We start from the raw sequence: 18,696 nt of genomic DNA, 5'->3' as shown, positions 1-18,696 counted from the left end.
CCCAGGTGCGTAGGCTTGAATCTTTGAGTCACCCTGAGTTCCCGTCTTTTCCTCACCACCTGCATCTTATCCCTCTGTGCATCTGCCAGTCTGCTTTCTAAATAGAGCCGGGACCCGCCCACTTCTGCCTGCACTACAGTCCCCACCTAGACCACCATAGACGTGTCCCCACGGCCCCCAGACCCACGGGGAAGAACTCTGTAGACACCTGCCTCTGCTGGCCACATCCCTGCCCTGCTCAGAGTCCTCCTGGGCTCCACGTCTTTCAGGTTAGAGGTCAAAGTCCCCCCCTGGAGCCCGCTGGTCCTGCACATCTGTCCCTCTCACCTTCTCAGCCTCCCTTTGCAGCCGCACTGGCCTCCTCTCTGTCCCTCTGTTCTCATCATTCAGCCTTTACACTTGCTGTCCCCCTTGCCTGGGACGTCACAATGTCCCCACCTTCATATGGCACCTCTCGGCTTTTGGCTTCCACACCCCCCTCAGAAAGGCCCCCAGCCCCGTGTTCAGGGCATATCCGCCCTGCTGGCTTGTTTCCTTCAGACCACAGGGTCAAACCCGCGGTTATTCGGCTTATTTATTTATTTATTTCCACTCGCCCCACACCACTGGACACTGCCTCAAGGTGGGGGTCTCTGTTTTGTTCACTGTGGGGCCCTGGGGACTAGAGCAGTGCCAAATGCCCAGGTGTATTCATCTAATGCTATTGTTTGGAGTGTCCCCCGAGGAGCACCGATGAGAGGTAGGTAGGTAGGGACTGCTGGGAGGTCCTTAGGTTGTTGGTGGCATACCCTTGAAGCCCCCTGTCTCCATCTTGCTTCCTGGCTCATCAGGTAAGTGTGTGCTGCTATGTGTTCCTGCCATCATATGCTGGCTTCACCACAGACCCAAAGCCATGGAGCCACTTGATCTTGGACTGGAATCTCCAGAACAGTAGGTCACAATAAACCTTTTCTTTTTATAAGTTAATTGCCTCAGGTATTTCATTATAGAGATGGAAAACGAATACATTCACATCTGTCAAATGTATGAAGTGTCTTGAAAATTGAGAAGAGTTTTGAAGTTTTTTGAACTTTTTTTTAAACATTTTTTGGATGTTGATGGACCTTTATTTTTTATTCATTTATTTATATGTGGTATAGAGAATCGAACCCAGTGCCTCACATATGCTAGGCAAGCCCTCTACCACTGAGCCACATCCACTGCCCATGTTCTACTTTTTGAAAAGTAACAAGTCCTTTAAATCCTGAACAGGTCTTTGAAACCATAAAGAAATAGAAAAACATGTTTGGGAAATCGCAGGATGCTTTGTGTTTAGGAAACCTTACAAAGTTTGTAAATAGTCCAACATTTAGAAATGAGAATATCACTATTTCGCAATCCCTAAGAAACCATTGTAACTGAACATTGAACATCAACAGCTGTTCACAACGCCAGAGGAGAGGTGCCCGGCAGGGTGTCCCCGATGGAGGGACACATAACCACATAAGGATCCTGACAAACCAATCCCAAACCCTACACACCCCAAGCCAGGATCTGATTAAGCTTCTTCAACTTGAGTTCTAGTTGACAGGAAACGCAGGACAGAGGAACATGTGAAATGACACCAGAAGGATTCATCTGCCAGATACAGACCATGGGAAACCATGACTAAGACACGTTAGCCGAAGAGACTCGGTGGGGAAAATGCAGAATATCCAGTTAATAATTTTAAATATTGATTACATGTTGAAATAATACTTTGGAAATACTCAGTTACGTGTACACAATTCCTCTTACTTTCACGTGTGGCTGCTAAACAGTTTCACACCATACACGTTGCTCCTCCCATGTTTGCTGGGCATTGCTGCCCTGTGGGACCAACCACCTGGGTGTTCAGCAGATAAAACACAAGGACAAAGTCGAGGAAAGAGGGGAAGCGGGAGACTAAAGGAAACCTAAAGAAACATCAACCATTCACAATGGGTGGACACTGTTTGGATTCTAAGAAACAGAAAAATAGCATATAGAATAGCTGAAATCTTGAACATTTAAATACCGCCTGGATATTGGATGGTTTAAAGAACTGTGAACCGGCATGGTGGTGCACACCTGCAGTCCCAGCTCTTGGGAGGCTGAGGCAGGAGGATCACATGTTCACAGTCAGCCTCCACAATTTAGCAAGGCCTTAAGCAACTTAGGGAGACCCTGTCTCTAAATAAAGTATAAAAAAGGCTGGGGATGTGGCTCAGTGGTTAAGCACCCTTGGGTTCAATCCCTGGTTCAAAAAAAAAAAAAAAAAAAAGAATTGCAGGTACTGTTTGTTTCATTTTATCATTTTGCCTTTGGTGAGCAGTGCTAATGCCACTGTGGTCGGTAAGATAACACGCTGTATGATACCCTTTATATCATGTGTCCAGGGCAGGCACATCTACAGATAGAAAGTCAAGGAATGGATCCTTCGGGACCAGGAAAGAGGCAGAAAGAGTCACTGCTGAAGGCCCTGCTATGCAAACCCGCTGCTGCTAAGCTAGTTGTCACGACTGCGAATCAATCAATCAATAAATAAAGAGCATGAGGATCCTTTTTTGGGGGGTCTTTAGAATGTTCTAAGATTAGATCGTAGTGATAACGGCAGGTCGCTGAATACGCTGAAAGCCACTGAATGTCGTATTTTAAAGGGGTGGTTTTATGGCAGGTAAATTATATCTCCATGAGGATGCTTGTATTTCAAAGGAAGTTTTTCGATCTTGAGGATCTAACCCAGGTCCTCGGACAGGCTGGGCAAGTGCTGTACCCTCGAGCCACACTCCCAGCCCCAGAAAAGGCTTTCTACACCAAAAGAGCTGTTTTGGCATCTGCGAAGTCCTTCACCAGTGGGGACGTGCTTTGTGAACTGCCAAGAACTCTCTCAACCAGGAGGAACTTGTGAAATGATAAGGCGTTGCTATATTTTAATGCAAATTTGCACACGAATGAACACAGAAAAAATAGCTGGAGAGATGTTCACCCTTGCCGAATCGTGGCAGCTCTGGAGAGTTGGGATGTCAGCAGGACCAGGCATGAGGACCGAAGGTGACCTAAGCCCTGACTATAAATTCTTAATTTGAAAAAAGGAATGCATTCCTGTTTGGTTAATATGATCTTGGTTAAAAATATTAAATAATGTATTTAATTTAATATTTAATTTTGTCTTTGGTTAAAAATTAATAAAATATTTAAAATATAAGTTGGGCGCAATGGTACATACCTGTAATCTCAGTGACCTGGGAGGCTGAGGCAAGAGGACTGCAAGCTCAAGGCCAGCCTCAGCAACTTAGTGAGGCCCTAAGAAACTTAGCAAGACCCTGTTTCTAAGTAGGAAATAAAAAGGACTAGAGATGTAGCTGAGGAGTAAGGTGCTTCTGGGTTCACTCTCCAGTACCAAAACATAATAAGTAAAAAATAAAATACATTTCCACATAAAAACCAAGCATTTTGTATAGCGAAAATAACACCAGAGTCAAAAGACAAATGATGAATAAAGAAAAATAGGAGCAACTCCTACCACTAATAAAGTTTTAATCAGTCCAATATATAAAGAGCTCCTGGAAATCAAGAAGAAAAATACCAATTTTCAATAGAAATAAGTCAAGGATATGGCCAGTTCACAGAACAATTAATATAAAAGAAATAACAGGGCTGGGGTTGTGGCTCAGTGGTAGAGCGCTTGCCTAGCATGTGCGAGGCACTGGGTTCAATCCTCAGCACCATGTAAAAATAAATAAAGGTATTATGTCCGTCTAAACTAAAAAAAAAAAAATTAAAACAAATTTTTAAAAAAAGAAATACCATACACAGACCCTTAGCCAGCTCATAGCCGGGAGAAATGCAAGATAAAATCACACTGTAATACCAGTCTTCGCCTCTCAGATTGGCAAAAGCCAAAGATTGGAGAACATGATCTGGTGGCAAGGTCCTGAGGAGACAGGAACTCTCACATGTCATTCAAGAGAGGGGAAAATGAGTGGCAATCTCTGTTCAAATGACAACTGCATTTATTTTACTCTTGAACCCAGCAGTCCTTCTGGAATGCTGTCCTCAGAAACAAACTACATGTGTACAGAATGTGCTATGCATCTCTAATTACCAGCACTGCTAGTGGCTCACATAGCACCTTCTTTAGCATGCTTACTTCCATCTGCTGGAACTCGGCAGAAATACACGTACAAATATACAATGTCTGTGCTATAAACTGCACCCTTGTGCAGTGCACAACTTGCAAAACAATGGATATGGCAGTTCTGACTGCTGCATGGGTTGTACTAGTAAACACTAGGAACAAACCAAGTGTCCCTTGACAGGGAACAGGCAGATAAACCATAATATACACACAAAGTAGAAGACTGGGCACCTGTGAAAAGGAATGAGGAAGCTCCTCTATCTCCAAGATAGTTTGTTAAGTAATACAGACTGGCAATATAGTGTCCTACTATGAAAGAAAGGAGGAAAATAAGAATATTTGTATTTTCTTGGAAAAATGATAGTAGGATAGTGGGGGAAGGGAGCATTGAAAAAAATCAGGTGAACGGATCATGTATGCAAACGATGAAGCCAACAGGCCTTTTCAAGGTACAGACCAGAACCCTGTGAATGGTGAGCCACGAAACGACATCAAACCCTGTGATGTGGGAGGCCGCGCACCTTGGAGGGATCCTTCCCCATCTAAAATGAGGGATGTGAGCCGGGTGCGGGGGTGCACACCAGGAGGCTGAGGCGGGGATCTCAAGTTCAAAGCCAGCCTCAGCAACTCAGTGAGACCCTGTCTTTAAATCGCTCAGGGATAGAGCGATCACCTAGCACATGAGAGGCACTCCGTTTGATCCTCAGCACCACGTAATCATAAATAAATAAAATAAAGGTAAAGTGTCCACCTACAACTAAAAAAATAAAATAAATAAGTAAAAATAAATAAATATAAAAAAGGGCTGGGGATGTGACTCAGCATTTCAGCGCCCCTGGGTTTAAGATGCCAGCCTCCGAGGTCCAAGATGGCGGACTAGAGGGAGGCTGCGTTCCTTGTCACTCCGTAACTCCGGTTTCAAGCAGAGGATATCTGTTTCTCAGTGAGGCAGTTTTTGCCGCTTATCGATTCCCTGGTGTTTACCCCATTTGTCTGCTGTGATCACCTGCAGTCTGCCAGCATATTGACGCCTTTTTTGAGTGCAGATTGCTCACTGTCAGGCGCCTATCATCCACCATTTGCCTGCCTCTGGCCGGTCCATCGCCTGCCTTACACCTATCCATCACCCAACATACGAGGTTCACCTCCTGATCCTCCGACAACAGTCAGCAAACTGATCGCCAACCGCCAGTGGAGCGCCAGCTGCCTGCTGTCGCCGGGAAGTTCACTGTTACAGTACCTGCAGGTTTGATTACACGTGGCTGCCACCACTTTGAGACAACAGCAAGGCCCCGTAGGACCCCTGGCCAGATTGACTGAGCCCCGTCTCCAGGATCCCTCAGCCTGACCGATCACTCCCTGCCTCTGGGGCCCTCATATCAACTGACTGCACCCTGCCACCAGGACCCCCAGACCAACTGACTGCGCCCTATCACCAGGACCCTAGACCGACTGATTGCACCTGGCCTCCAGGATCCTGCAACCACACCAAACACACCGACCTCCAGGACCCCTGCCTGACCAACCACATCCTGCCTCCAGGACCTCTAGCTGACCACATCCACACCCTGAGCTGCAGCTCACCAATTGCCAACACATTTTGAAGCCAGAGCGGCCATCTTGGATAATCCTGGAAGCCTTAGCTCCGATCTTTAGGTGGGGCAAATCCCATCCTGAGACGCCTGCTGGAGGCTTGAAGCTCATTGTCAGGTACCTCTCATGCATCAGGCTACTGAACACTGGGAGGTTTCATTACTATATGACTTTTACACTGTAGATTTTCTTTTTTCTCCTTATTGAAAATTTTTAAGTTTTTATTTTTTTACTTTTCTTGCTCTCTTTTCCTTTTGTTTACCTGTTCCCTCAGAGTCTCTTTCTCCCTTTTTTGCATGCTAACATCCAATTTCTTTTGATTACACTCTCACCCTTTCTATTATCTAGAACTTCTGTATATTCTTTTCTTATCCCATTAATAGCCACATTCTACATCCCTCTGCATCCTCTTTGTCCTCCATTAGAAACGGCAGACCTTATTGCAAATATGTTTGTTTTACTGAAGGTAATATTTGAACTTATTCTGTTTATTATGACAATTTTGTTATTGTCCTCATAGGGGCTATTTGGTCTAGGATTGCATAGTGTCTGAACTGGGCACTGCTAATACTGATCTCCCCTTAAAGAAAGGGTTTTGGAAACCTATAGGGCCACTATAAGCCTATAGGGGGAAATCTGCCATACCCCAGATCTGCACTGCTAGAGAGGAAGACACATGAGCAACATGAAAAAACAAGGGAAGAAAATGATCCAAATAAATCTAGATTCTATATTAATAGAATCCAATGACAGTATGTTAAAAGAAATGTCAGAAAAGGACTTCAGATTATACATGATTAAGATGATTTGCGAAGCAAAGGATGAGATAAGAGAGCAAATGCAGGCAATGAATGATAATACCAATAAGCTGCAAGAGCACCTGCAGGAAGCAAAAGATCATTTCAACAAAGAGATAGAGATTCTCAAAACAAAACAAAACAAAACAAAACAAAAAAAACGGAAATCCTTGAAAACCAAATAAAAAACTCAATGGAAAGCATCACCAAAAGACTGGACCACTTGGAAGACAGAACCTCAGACAATGAAGACAAAATATTTAATCTTGAAAATAAAGTTGCCCAAACAGAGAAGATGGTAAGAAATCATGAACAGAATCTCCATGAACTATGGGACATCATGAAAAGACCAAATTTAAGAATTATTGGGATTGAGGAAGGCACAGAGATACAAACCTAAGGAATGAACAAACTATTCAATGAAATAATATCAGAAAATTTCCCAAGCCTAAAGAATGAAATGGAAAATCAAATACAAGAGGTTTACAGAACACCAAATGCACAAAATCACAACAGATCCACACCAAAGCACATTATAATGAAAATGCCTAACATTCAAAATAAAGATAGGATTTTGAAGGTCGCAAGAGAAAAGCATCAGATTACATATAGGGGGAGACCAATACGGAGAGCAGCCAACTTCTCAACCCAGACTCTAAAAGCTAGAAGGGCCTGGACCAACATATTTCAAGCTCTGAAAGAACATGGTTGCCAACCAAGAATCCTATACCCAGAAAAACTAACCTTCAGATTTGAAGATGAAATAAAATTCTTCCATGATAAAAAAAAGTTAAAAGAATTTACAAATAGAAAGCCTGCACTACAGAATGTTCTCAAGAAAATATTCCATGAGGAGGAAATGAAAATGTAGGTCAGCAAAGGGAGGAACTACCTCAGAGAAAAACCACTCAAAGGAGAAACCAAGCCAACTTAAAAACCAAAAATAAGCCAAATGACTGGGAATACAAATCATATCTCAATAATAACCCTGAACGTTAATGGCCTAAACTCATCAATCGAAAGATATAGACTGGCAGAATGGATTAAAAAGAAAGACCTAGGCACATGGGGCGGTCCCACGGCCTCTTGGTGGGCACGCGGTGCGCGCTTTCCTCCGGATCGCCCCCCACCTGAGACCCACGTCGCCAGGACCTTGGGGTGGGCGAGAGGGCTCGGTGATCCCCGACTTTCAAATAAAGCTGCCTAGATCGTCAAAAAAAAAAAAAAAAAAAAAAAAAAGAAAGAAAGAAAGAAAGAAAGACTCAACAATATGCTGCCTATAAGAGACTCATCTCATAGAAAAAGACATCCACAGACTAAAGGTGAAAGGATGGGAAAAAACCTACCACGCACATGGACTCAGTAAAAAAGCGGGGGTTTCCAGCCTTATATCAGATAAAGTGGACTTCAAGCCAAAGTTAGTCAGAGGGGATAAAGAAGGACATTTCATACTGCTTAAGGGAACCATAAATTAGGAAGACATAACGATAGTAAATATTTATGCCCCAAACAATGGTGTCCCGTACATCAAACAAATCCTTCTCAATTTCAGGAATCACATAGACCACAACACAATAATTCTGGGCGACTTTAATGCACCGCTGTCACAACTAGATAGATCTTCCAAACAAAAACCAAACAAAGAAACCATAGAACACAATCAATAACCTAGACTTAATAGACATACATAGAATATTCCATCCATCAATGAGCAGATTCATTTTCTTCTCAGCAGCACATGGAAACTTCTCGAAAATAGACCATATGTTATGCCACAAAGCAGCCCTTAGGAAATGCAAAAAAGTAGAGATACTGCCTTGTGTTCTATCAGATCATAATGGACTTAGAGTAGAAATCAATGACAAAATAAAAAAGAGAAATTACTCCAACACCTGGAGACTAAATAATATGCTATTGAATGAAACATGGATAATAGAAAACATCATGGAGGAGATAAAAAAATTCTTAGAGGTCAATGAGAATGACGATACAACATATCAAAATCTCTGGAACACTATGAAAGCAGTACTAAGAGGAAAATTCATTGCATGGAGCGCATTCCAGAAAAGAATGAAAAGTCAACAACTAAGTGACCTAACATTACAGCTCAAAGCCCTAGAAAAAGAAGAACAGAATAACAGCAAAAGTAGTAGAAGACAGGAAATAATTAAAATCAGAGCTGAAATCAATGAAATTGAAACAAAAGAAACTATTCAAAAAATTGACAAAACAAAAAGTTGGTTCTTTGAGAAAGTAAACAAAATAGACAAACCCTTAGCCACACTAACAAAGAGAAGGAGAGAGAAAACTCAAATTACTAAAATTCGTGATGGAAAAGGAAATATCACAACAGACACCACTGAGATACATAACATAATGAGAAGCTACTTTGAAAATCTGTATTCCAACAAAATAGAATCTACTGAAGACATTGACAAATTTCTAGAGACACATGCTCCTCCCAAACTGAACCAGGAGGACATACACAATTTAAACAGATCAATATCAAGCAATGAAATAGAAGAAGCCATTAAAAACCTACCATCCAAGAAAAGCCCAGGACCAGACGGATTCTCAGCTGAGTTCTACAAGACCTTCAAAGAAGATCTTATTCCAATATTTCTCAAAGTATTCCAGGAAATAGAAGAAGAGGGTACCCTCCAAACTCATTATATGAAGCTAATATCACCCTCATACCCAAACTAGGCAAAGACACATCAAGGAAAGAAAATTTTAGACCAATATCCTTGATGAATATAGATGCAAAGATCCTTAACAAAACATTGGCAAACTGTATCCAAAAACATATTAAGAAAATTGTGCACCATGATCAAGTGGGTTTCATCCCTGGAATGCAAGGATGGTTTAACATCCATAAATCAATAAATGTAATCCATCATGTCAATAGACTTACGGATAAGAATCATATGATTATTTCAATTGATGCAGAAAAAGCGTTCAACAAAATACAACACCCCTTCATGCTCAAAACACTAGAAAAAATAGGGATAGTAGGAACATAACTGAACATTGTAAAGGTTATTTATGCTAAGCCCACGGCCAACATCATTCTTAATGGAGAAAAACTGAAACCATTCCCTTTAAAAACGGGAACAAGACAGGGATGTCCTCTTTCACCACTTCTATTCAACATTGTCCTTGAAACTCTAGCCAGAGCAATTAGGCAGACTAAAGAAATTAAAGGGATACGAATAGGAAAAGAGGAACTTAAGCTGTCACTATTTGCTGATGACATGATTCTATATTTAGAGGATCCAAAAACCTCCTCCAGAAAACTTCTAGACCTCATCAATGAATTCAGCAAAATAGCAGGCTATAAAATCAACACGCATAAATCTAAAGCATTTTTATACACAAGCGACAAAACAACTGAAAGCGAAATGAGAAAAACAACTCCATTTGCAATAGCCTCAAAAAAATAAAATACTTGGGAATCAATCTAACCAAAGAGGTAAAAGATCTCTACAATGAAAACTACAAAACATTGAAGAAAGAAATTGAGGAAGACCTTATAAGATGGAAAGATCTCCCATGTTTCTTGGATAGGCAGAATTAATATTGTCAAAATGGCCACACTACCAAAAGTGCTATACAGATTTAATGCAATTCCAATTAAAATCCCAATGATGTACCTTACAGAAATAGAGCAAGCAATCATGAAATTCATCTGGAAGAATAAGAAACCTAGAATAGCTAAAGTAATCCTTAGCAGGAAGAATGAAGCAGGGGGTATCGCAATACCAGAACTTGAACTATACTACAAAGCAATAGTAACAAAAACGGCATGGTATTGGTACCAAAATAGACAGGTAGATCAATGGTACAGAATAGAGGACACGGAACAAACCCAAATAAATACAATTTTCTCGTACTAGACAAAGGTGCCAAAAATATGCAATGGAGAAAAGATAGCCTCTTCAACAAATGGTGCTGGGAAAACTGGAAATCCATATGCAACAGAATGAAACTAAACCCGTATCTCTCACCCTGCACAAAGATGAACTCGCAATGGATCAAGGACCTCGAAATCAGACCAGAGACCCTGCATCTTATAGAAGAAAAAGTAGGTCCAAATCTTCCCCTTGGTGGTTTAGGATCAGACTTCCTTAACAGGACTCCCATAGCACAAGAAATAAAAGCAAGAAAAAACAACTGGGATAGATTGAAACTAAATAGCTTTCTCTCAGCAAAGGAAACTATCAGCAATGCGAAGAGAGAGTCTACTACAGAGTGGGAGAAAATCTTTGCCACTCATACTTCAGATAGAGCACTAATTTCCAGAATATATAAAGAACTCAAAAAACTCTACACCAAGAATACAAATAACCCAATCAACAAATGGGCTAAGGATATAAACAGATGCTTCACAGAAGAATCTACAAGCAATCAACAAACATATGAAAAAATGTTCACCATCTTTAGTAATAAGAGAAATGCAAATCAAAACTACACTAAGATTCCATCTCACCCCAATTAGAATGGCGATTATCAAGAATACAAGCAACAATAGGTGTTGGAGAGGATGTGGGGAGAAAGGTACACTCATACATTGCTGGTGGGGCTGCAAATTAGTGCAGCCACTGTGGAAAGCAGTGTGGAGATTCCTTAGAAATTTTGGAATGGACCCACCATTTGACCCAGCTATCCCACTCCTCGGCCTATACCCAAAGGACTTAAAATCAGCATACTACAGAGATACAGCCACATCAATGTTCATAGCTGCTTAATTCACAATAGCCAGACTGTGGAACCAACCTAGATGCCCTTCAATTGATGAATGGATAAAGAAACTGTGGTATATATATACAATGGAATATTACTCAGCTATAAAGAATAATAAAATTATGGCATTTGCAGGCAAATGGATGAAATTGTAGAATATCATGCTAAGTGAGATAAGCCAATCTCAAAAATCCAAAAGGCGAAGATTCTCACTGATAAGCGGATGATGACACATAATGGGGGGTGGGAGGGGGTTAAGAATGGAGGAAGGAGGGACTGTATAGAGGGAAAAGAGGGGTGGGAGGGGTGGGGGGAAGGAAAACATAACAGAATGAGTCAAACAACATTACCCTATGTAAATGTATGATCACACAAATGGTATGCTGTTACTCCATGTACAAACAGAGAAACAAGATGTATCCCATTTGTTTACAATAAAAATAAATTTAAAAGAAAATTAGAAAAGATGCCAGCCTCCATCTCCTGAGTGGGTGGGATTTCAGGAGTCCCCTGCACCTGGCAGCCTTGACTGCTTGCTAGACTAGATTTGAAGATGGATCTGGGGCAGGGTACTCTAAATTGGGCTTAGATGGCAAGTCACATCACCTCCCCGTGCCTCAGTTTCCACATCTGTAAAATGGAAAGACAAACCAGTCCTTACCACGAAGGACTGGGATAAGGATTAAGTGAGCCGAGTCACTTCCAGGCAGTGCCTGGCACGGAGTGAACAGCCCATAAATAGTAGCTCTTTTCAGGAAGGTGGGGTGCTCAGGAACAGTGCGGTTTTCTTTCTTTCTTTTTCTTTTTGCAGTGCTGGGTATCTTGCATGCTAGGCAAGTGCTCCACCACTGGGCCACAGTGACATCTAAGAGGCTGGAGAGATGGGCTGGGAAGGGGGGCTTCCCAGGAGTGTGGGGGGCAGGCATTGCCAGGGAGCAGGGGGAGCAGGGGAGGCTCCTAGGCTGGATCCTGACAAAGGAAAAAACATCTCACCAGGAAAGAATTGAACGCAATCTGAGGATTAGATTAGCAGTGAGTGTCTCTGTTAGTTTCCTGATTTGCATAAGTGTTCTGTGGTTATGTAAGAGAATGAACTCGCGCTCAGGAAATACACACTGTAGTATCTAGAGGTAAAGGGAAATCGTGATGGAGCCAATGTGGTAAAAAACTAACCTTGGGCAGCATGGTGGAGGGGATTCAGAAATTATATGTGCTTTTGCACTGATCTCTAAACCTGCAGTTATTTCCAAATGCACCATTAAGATGGTGGAGGAAAAGATCCCGCAGGGGCTTGGGGTGTGGCTCAGTGGTAGAAGCAGGCTTGACATGCACAAGGCCCTGGGCTCCATCGTCAGCAACCCCGCCGCAAACATGAGGCAGTAATAACAGTAGCTGACACCTCTTTGAGTCTGCACTGTGACCCAGGTACTGCAATCCCCACTGCAGTTACTGTGAACATCCTACCCCCATCCCATCTACAGAGGAAGAACCCAAGGCTCAGGGAAGACAGTGACTTGCCTGGGGTGCCTTAGGACAGATGGCAGAGGAGCCAGGCACAGTGGTGCATGCCTGTAATCCCAGCAACTTGGGAGGCTGAGGCAGGAGGATCATAAGTTCAAAGCTAGCCTCTGCAACTTAATGAGGCCCTAAGCAACTAAGCAACTTATCTCTAAATAAAATATAAAAAGGACTGGGGATGTGGCTCAGTGGTTAAGCATCCCTCAGTTTAATCCCCAGCACAAAAAAAGAAAGAAAGAAAGAAAATAAAAAAGGCAGATGACAGAGCTGGGTTGGGAAAGGTGGACAGAGAAGGATTCAACTCCTGGATGCAACTGGTTCTATTTCATCCCTCCCAACAACTTCAGACCTGCACTGGCCTAGTTAGCTACCCAGAGCAGAGACCAGATACCTAAATGCAACTCCAAGTTCTGGGTTGGATCCCTGACAAAGTAAAAAGTTTCTTCAACATGTGAAAATTAAATTAAAGTCTACTCGATTAGACTGTAAGTCTCATGATGGCAGCGGCTGTGTCTGTCTTGGTTATTTCTGGGTCCACAGGATAGGGCTGAGCTCAGGAAAGAAATCCAGAAAATGTTTGTTGATTGAATAACTGATCCCTATTCACAATTATGATAATGTTAAAACTATTAAGAAAGATAATAGTAAGAGTGGTTCTCATTTATGTTCACGTTAACACATTTCATCCTCAAAACAACCCCAAGCCCTGTTTCATCCCCATCTTGCAGGTGAGGAAACTGAGGTTTATAGAGAAGTCTCTTGCTCAAGGCAGGAACCAGGAAGTCCTGGATGGCAGTTAGCAACCCTGCCTGGGTCCTGGATCCAAGTGCGATCCAGCGCCTACCTTCTGGAAGTCCTTCTTGGAGATGAGACCACGAGGATCAGTGACATAGTCCTGGAAGGCCTCAGAGCCCACGATGTCCTTGAGCTTCAGGAACATGTCAAAGAACTTGAGGATCATCTCCACGTTGGACGAGGATTCCACCAGCATGTCCACCATCTGCCGGGCAATCATGCCGTTCACCACGTTCCCTGCAGGCAGCCCCAGGTCAGTGCGGCATGGCAGAGCCCTATTTCTGGAGTTTCCTGGGCTTGTCTCTCCAGCTGAGAAGCCACCCATGGCTCCCTAGGTCCCCACCCCCATGCAGACGGAAGCTGCCCCGCCAGCTCCCACAGAGGCTCACTCAGAAGGTCACGTCCTGACCTGCACCAGCACCACTTGCCAACCTGGCTGATTTCACCTTGGTCTACCTCCCTCACCAGCTGGAGAGATCACCAAGAAGACAGTGGTGACACACCAGCAGCGTGAGCCAGACACTATGCAGGTGACGTCCTGCACTGCACCATTGCATGACGACCTTGGAAGGGCAGTGGGCTGTTACTATCTGCTTTTATATATGAGAAAACTGAGGCTCAAGAGAAAATCACCCACTCAGGGTCATAGAGCCAGTAAGGCGATGGGGAAGGATGTGAACCTAGAGCTAAAGACCAGAGCCCAGATGCCTAAACCTCCACTAGTCCACAGAAGAGGAAGGCAGCAGCAGGGACAGGCGGAGACTATGGCACACTGGGCTCCCAGACTTCCTCTACAGGCAGCGACTGGAGCGTACCTCCAGCTGATTTTTAAATACCTTTTCATTATAACATAATTCTAAATTTATATTAAAGTTGCAAGACTAGTATGAAGGATCTTCATGTATTCCAGATTCACTGATTGTTTACATTTTGCCACATTCGATTTAAAAGTCTCTGAATGTAAAAAAAAAAAAGTCTCTGAACGTGTGTTTGTGTGTTTCTTAAACTGTTTTATTAATTGGTAAAAATATATGGTTTGGAGGCTGGGTTGTAGCTCAGTAGTAGAGCACTTTCCTAGCATGTGTGAGGCACTGCGTTTGATTCTCAGACTCACAGAAATATAAATAAAATAAAGGTCCATCTACAACTAAAAAAAATTTTTTTTAAATTTTAAAAAATATATGGCTTCAAATTGTTGAATTTTGGGGATATTTCTTATGCAGCAAAAGCTAACTGATGTAGTTAATAAATATGAATACATCACACAATATATTGGTACATTTGACAAATAAATAGTACATAAACACAGTATCTGCTTTTATAATAGGCCACCCACCTTATTAAGATTTCTCTGGGGAATTCAATAAATTAATATACAAAGACCCAGGGCCCAGCCTATAGTATGTGCTCAGTGTGTGTTTGCTGGGCTTGCTATTGCAAACTCTTCAAAACTTACTGACCCTGACAATAATGTCATAATGTCAGACAGTGCTGAGTGCTGGGTCTCCTGGGTCTCAGAGGGCCATGTTCGGCCTTGTCTGAACCTTGGTACTGCCCTCCCCACCCGGGTGTTTACCTTCTAACAGTGACAGCAACATCACCACCATGTCCTTCTGCAGGTCCAGTAGCTCCTTCAGCAGCTCGATCTGGCTGGAGTCCTAGAGATCCCACACCCAGTATATGGGGGGCCTCTGCAGAGACACTCCCCCACTGCCAGCCGCTTCTGCCCCCCTCACTTACCCACTGGGACCTAAGACCCCCTTTTTCTCCCTTCTTACCTCCGAGGGGACCCGAGTCCAGACATGTTCCTCGGAAGCAGGGGAGGGGGCAGAGAAACAAGATTGTGGGGTGCGACTGGCACTTGGGGGAGGGGAGCAGGCCCAGCAGCTGAGGGGCATGGGGCTGGCAGACAGGGAGCACAGAAGCCTCGGGGATCAGACATTCTGGGCGGAAGCAGACAGGCACAAATACGGAGACAGAGGCCTAGATCTGGAGAGGGGTGCCTGGCCCGTGGGGAGTGCCCGACACATGCAGATGGAATAGAATGTGTGATGGGAAAAGCAGGACTCGGGACTCGAGTTCAGGAGGAAGGCTTGGGACACAGCCACATGCCTTCTGGTAAGCCCTCTGAGGGCAATATGGGAGCGCCCTGTGTTCCCTGCCACAGAGCCTGTGGAGGGCCAACAGGTCAAATTTCCACTTCCTAGCATTTGTATTAGATTGACTCGCATGAAATTGCCAGTATGAGACCATTTGGACCCACAGAATGGTAATTTCATAGGGTTCCACCTAATAAAATGGAGCGGGCAGAGGAGGAGAATGGATCAAGGGGATGTAAAGCTCCTTCCACCTCCATGCTATTCTAGGAGGTGCTGATTCCGATCTTAACACATTTCCACACTTGCAAACTCTGCATTCTGATTCTAAGGTTCTGACACTCCAGGACTTCAAGATCCTAGGATGAATGGGCATCTGAAGTTTGTGTCTGACCATAATCCAGTCCCTCTCTCTCTTTTCTGTGGGTGGGCAGGGGGCAGGAATTGAACTTAGGGGCACTCAGCCACTGAGCCACATCCCCAGCCTATTTTGTATTTTATTTAGAGACAGGGTCTCACTGAGTTGCTTAGCACCTCTCTTTTGCTGAGGCTGGCTTTGAACTTGCAAGAGTCCTGCCTCAGCTTCCCGAGCCGCTGGGATTACAGGCAAGCCCCATGACGCCCGGTCCTCTCTTTCTTTTAAGTCCTCAACTAGGGTGGGGCTCCAGATCCTACTTACATTGCATGCTGGGTTCTGGGAGGGGGTATAAGACTAGGTCTGCCAGTGGGAGCTTTCTTCCCTCTGGCGCTGATGGCTGGTTCAGGGATGGGCATATGACTTAACGTCCAATCAGATGGAATCTTGTGTCTTTTTCGGGTGCTCTGAACAAAGAGGTGTTCTCTTTCTCACTGGACCTGTTAGTGAGGGGAATGGAAGCCCGAGGCGCCATTTTCCTGCCCGTGCAGAGAGCCTGCTTGGGAATGAAGAAGCCAAAGAGGAGAGTCACCTTCCTGCTGACATCGGTCTAAGCCCAGATCTTGATGTAGACTTCTAAATTCATCTTCCCGCCTTAAGCCACCACTTTGTATTGGATTTCTATATTTTCCAACCTAGACCTAGACCTTGGCCAATGAATTAACGCTGCAGGATTTGGAGGTGTACTTCCTTCAGCATTTTAAGATGACACCAAAGTCACGACTTCAACTGCCCTGACAACTGAGGAATTGCGCTCTCAGTTCACCTCCTTTCCCAAAGTCATAGAACAGCAGAGAGGGTTGCTGCCAGTCCCTGTGGCACCTTTGCGTAAACGAGAAAAAAAGGTTCCGGTCAAGACACTTCCTGCTGGGAAATTGTAATATACAGAATGCTTCACTGCCACCTGCTGGAAACTTTTGTAACACATCGCCAATATGTTTACGATGTATAGGATGAGGACAGTGCCCGGAGATGTCCTGACGTTATGCTGCCACGATATATGGCAGCCTTGAGTATACGTATGCAACAGAAGCAGAGCAAAGGGATGAAGCGCTCGCCAGTACGAACGAGGCAGCAAAGCACAAGGGTGGTGGGGAAGACACGAGCGCAAGGATTCTGGAGACGGGGGTTGGGGCTCGGCAGGGGCCTCCCATCAGGGATGCCCAGCTAAGGCGGCACTTCTTCCGTCCCTGGCTCTGATCTAGCAGCCTGCCCCCTCCTATCCCCAGGGCTCTCTGAATCAGAGAGGCTCTCAGCAGAGAGTAAAGAACATCAACCAATCATAGAGGAGCTGTGCCCAGAAGGGGCGGAGCCCAAGACGTTAAACCAATGGAAGTGTAGGTGGGAAACCAGCTGATTGGTAGGGGCAGAAGAGAAGGCGGGGCCAAGCGAGAGCCAATCCAGATGGATTTGGCTGGGCGGGAACCAGTCTGGAACATGCCGGGAGCACTGGGGTGAGAAATTGACCAATGGGACAAGTCTTGGAAATGGACCAGTTGGGGGATGCCCAGAAGCAGGCGCATGCGGATCCGAGGGGCTCGAACCTGGGCGAGCTTCATCATCATGTGCGCGAACACGTGCAGGAATCCCACCACTGCGTCCCAGAGGCGACTGTGCGCCAGGCTCTGCTGGTTCCCGGTGCAGGGGCCCTGGGGGCAGAGAGCTTTGTGAGCTCCAGGCAGGGCACTAGATGCAGGACTGCCTGCCCCTTCCCGTCCCAGCGTGCTGGCCCTACCTGTATGTACTCGGTGAGGCTGTTGAACACCTGTTTAGCCACTGACATGGCCTTGGAAAAGTTTCTCTTGCCCTGCTCCTCAATGACATCCTTGCCAGAGTAGTACCAGTAGAAGTCACTGATGGATTCCTGTGGGGTGGGAGGGGGAGGGGTGCTGGGGTCAGTCATGGTCCCACAGCGCCCCTGAGGCAGGTCCCACCTGGGAGGTTTCATCCTCACCTGCAGCCGTAGGAGGTAGTCCACCGTGCAGATGATGATGTTAATAGTGGTCGTGTTCCCTGTCTGTGTCCTTAGGTAGTTTTGGAAATCTAAGGAGATGAAAAGGAATTCACTCATCGAGCGCCTAACACGTGTTAGGAGAGGTGGATGGTGAAACATTTATTCATTGTGTAATAAATATTTGAGTGCCTATCATATGCCAGCAGGAATATATTAGTTAAGTTTTTACTTTTGTAGTGGAGATTGAACCCAGGGGCGCTTTACCACTGAGCTACATCTCGTCTGCCATTTTAAATTTTTCAAGACAGGGTTTCAAAAAGTTGCTTAGGGTCTCACTAAGTTGCTGAGGCTAGCCTGGAACTTGCAATCCTCCTGCATCAGCCTCCCAAATTGCTAGGATTACAGATGCTTTCCTCCTGCCTGGCAAATAATTAACTGTTTTGAGGCACAGCAGAGATTTTTTTTTAGAAAAGCAAGAATTATGCACTTGATGGGACAGAAAGTGTGGGTTAACTCCAGAGTGAGAAACCTCATCAATTTATTTAATAGCTGTATATCAAGTACCTACTATGTGTCAGAGAAAGATGGAAGATAGTCTATCTAAAAATACTACTGAGGACCTATATGCACCATATGTAGTGGAGCAT

The 18,696-nt window shown here is 44.3% G+C and overlaps 1 protein-coding gene across 4 annotated transcripts in view; it reads right to left on the bottom strand.

Annotated features, from left to right (window-relative positions):
- RYR1 (ryanodine receptor 1) overlaps positions 1–18,696 on the bottom strand; it is a 119,077-nt gene that overhangs the window by 17,319 nt on the left and 83,062 nt on the right. For all 4 annotated transcript variants that reach the window (XM_079117384.1, XM_079117386.1, XM_079117385.1 and 1 more), the window contains 5 exons: positions 18,050–18,138; positions 17,831–17,959; positions 17,640–17,744; positions 15,161–15,242; positions 13,634–13,821 (listed from right to left, as the gene is read on the bottom strand). In XM_079117384.1, the coding sequence (XP_078973510.1) occupies positions 13,634–13,821; positions 15,161–15,242; positions 17,640–17,744; positions 17,831–17,959; positions 18,050–18,138 (593 nt within the window). The remainder of the gene's footprint in view (positions 1–13,633; positions 13,822–15,160; positions 15,243–17,639; positions 17,745–17,830; positions 17,960–18,049; positions 18,139–18,696) is intronic.

This window comes from Sciurus vulgaris (assembly GCF_902686455.1).
Source record: "Sciurus vulgaris genome assembly, chromosome: 17".
Taxonomy (NCBI): domain Eukaryota; kingdom Metazoa; phylum Chordata; class Mammalia; order Rodentia; family Sciuridae; genus Sciurus; species Sciurus vulgaris.
The sequence above is the reverse complement of the archived record's forward strand: the minus strand, read 5'-3'. Positions and strand labels throughout refer to the sequence as shown.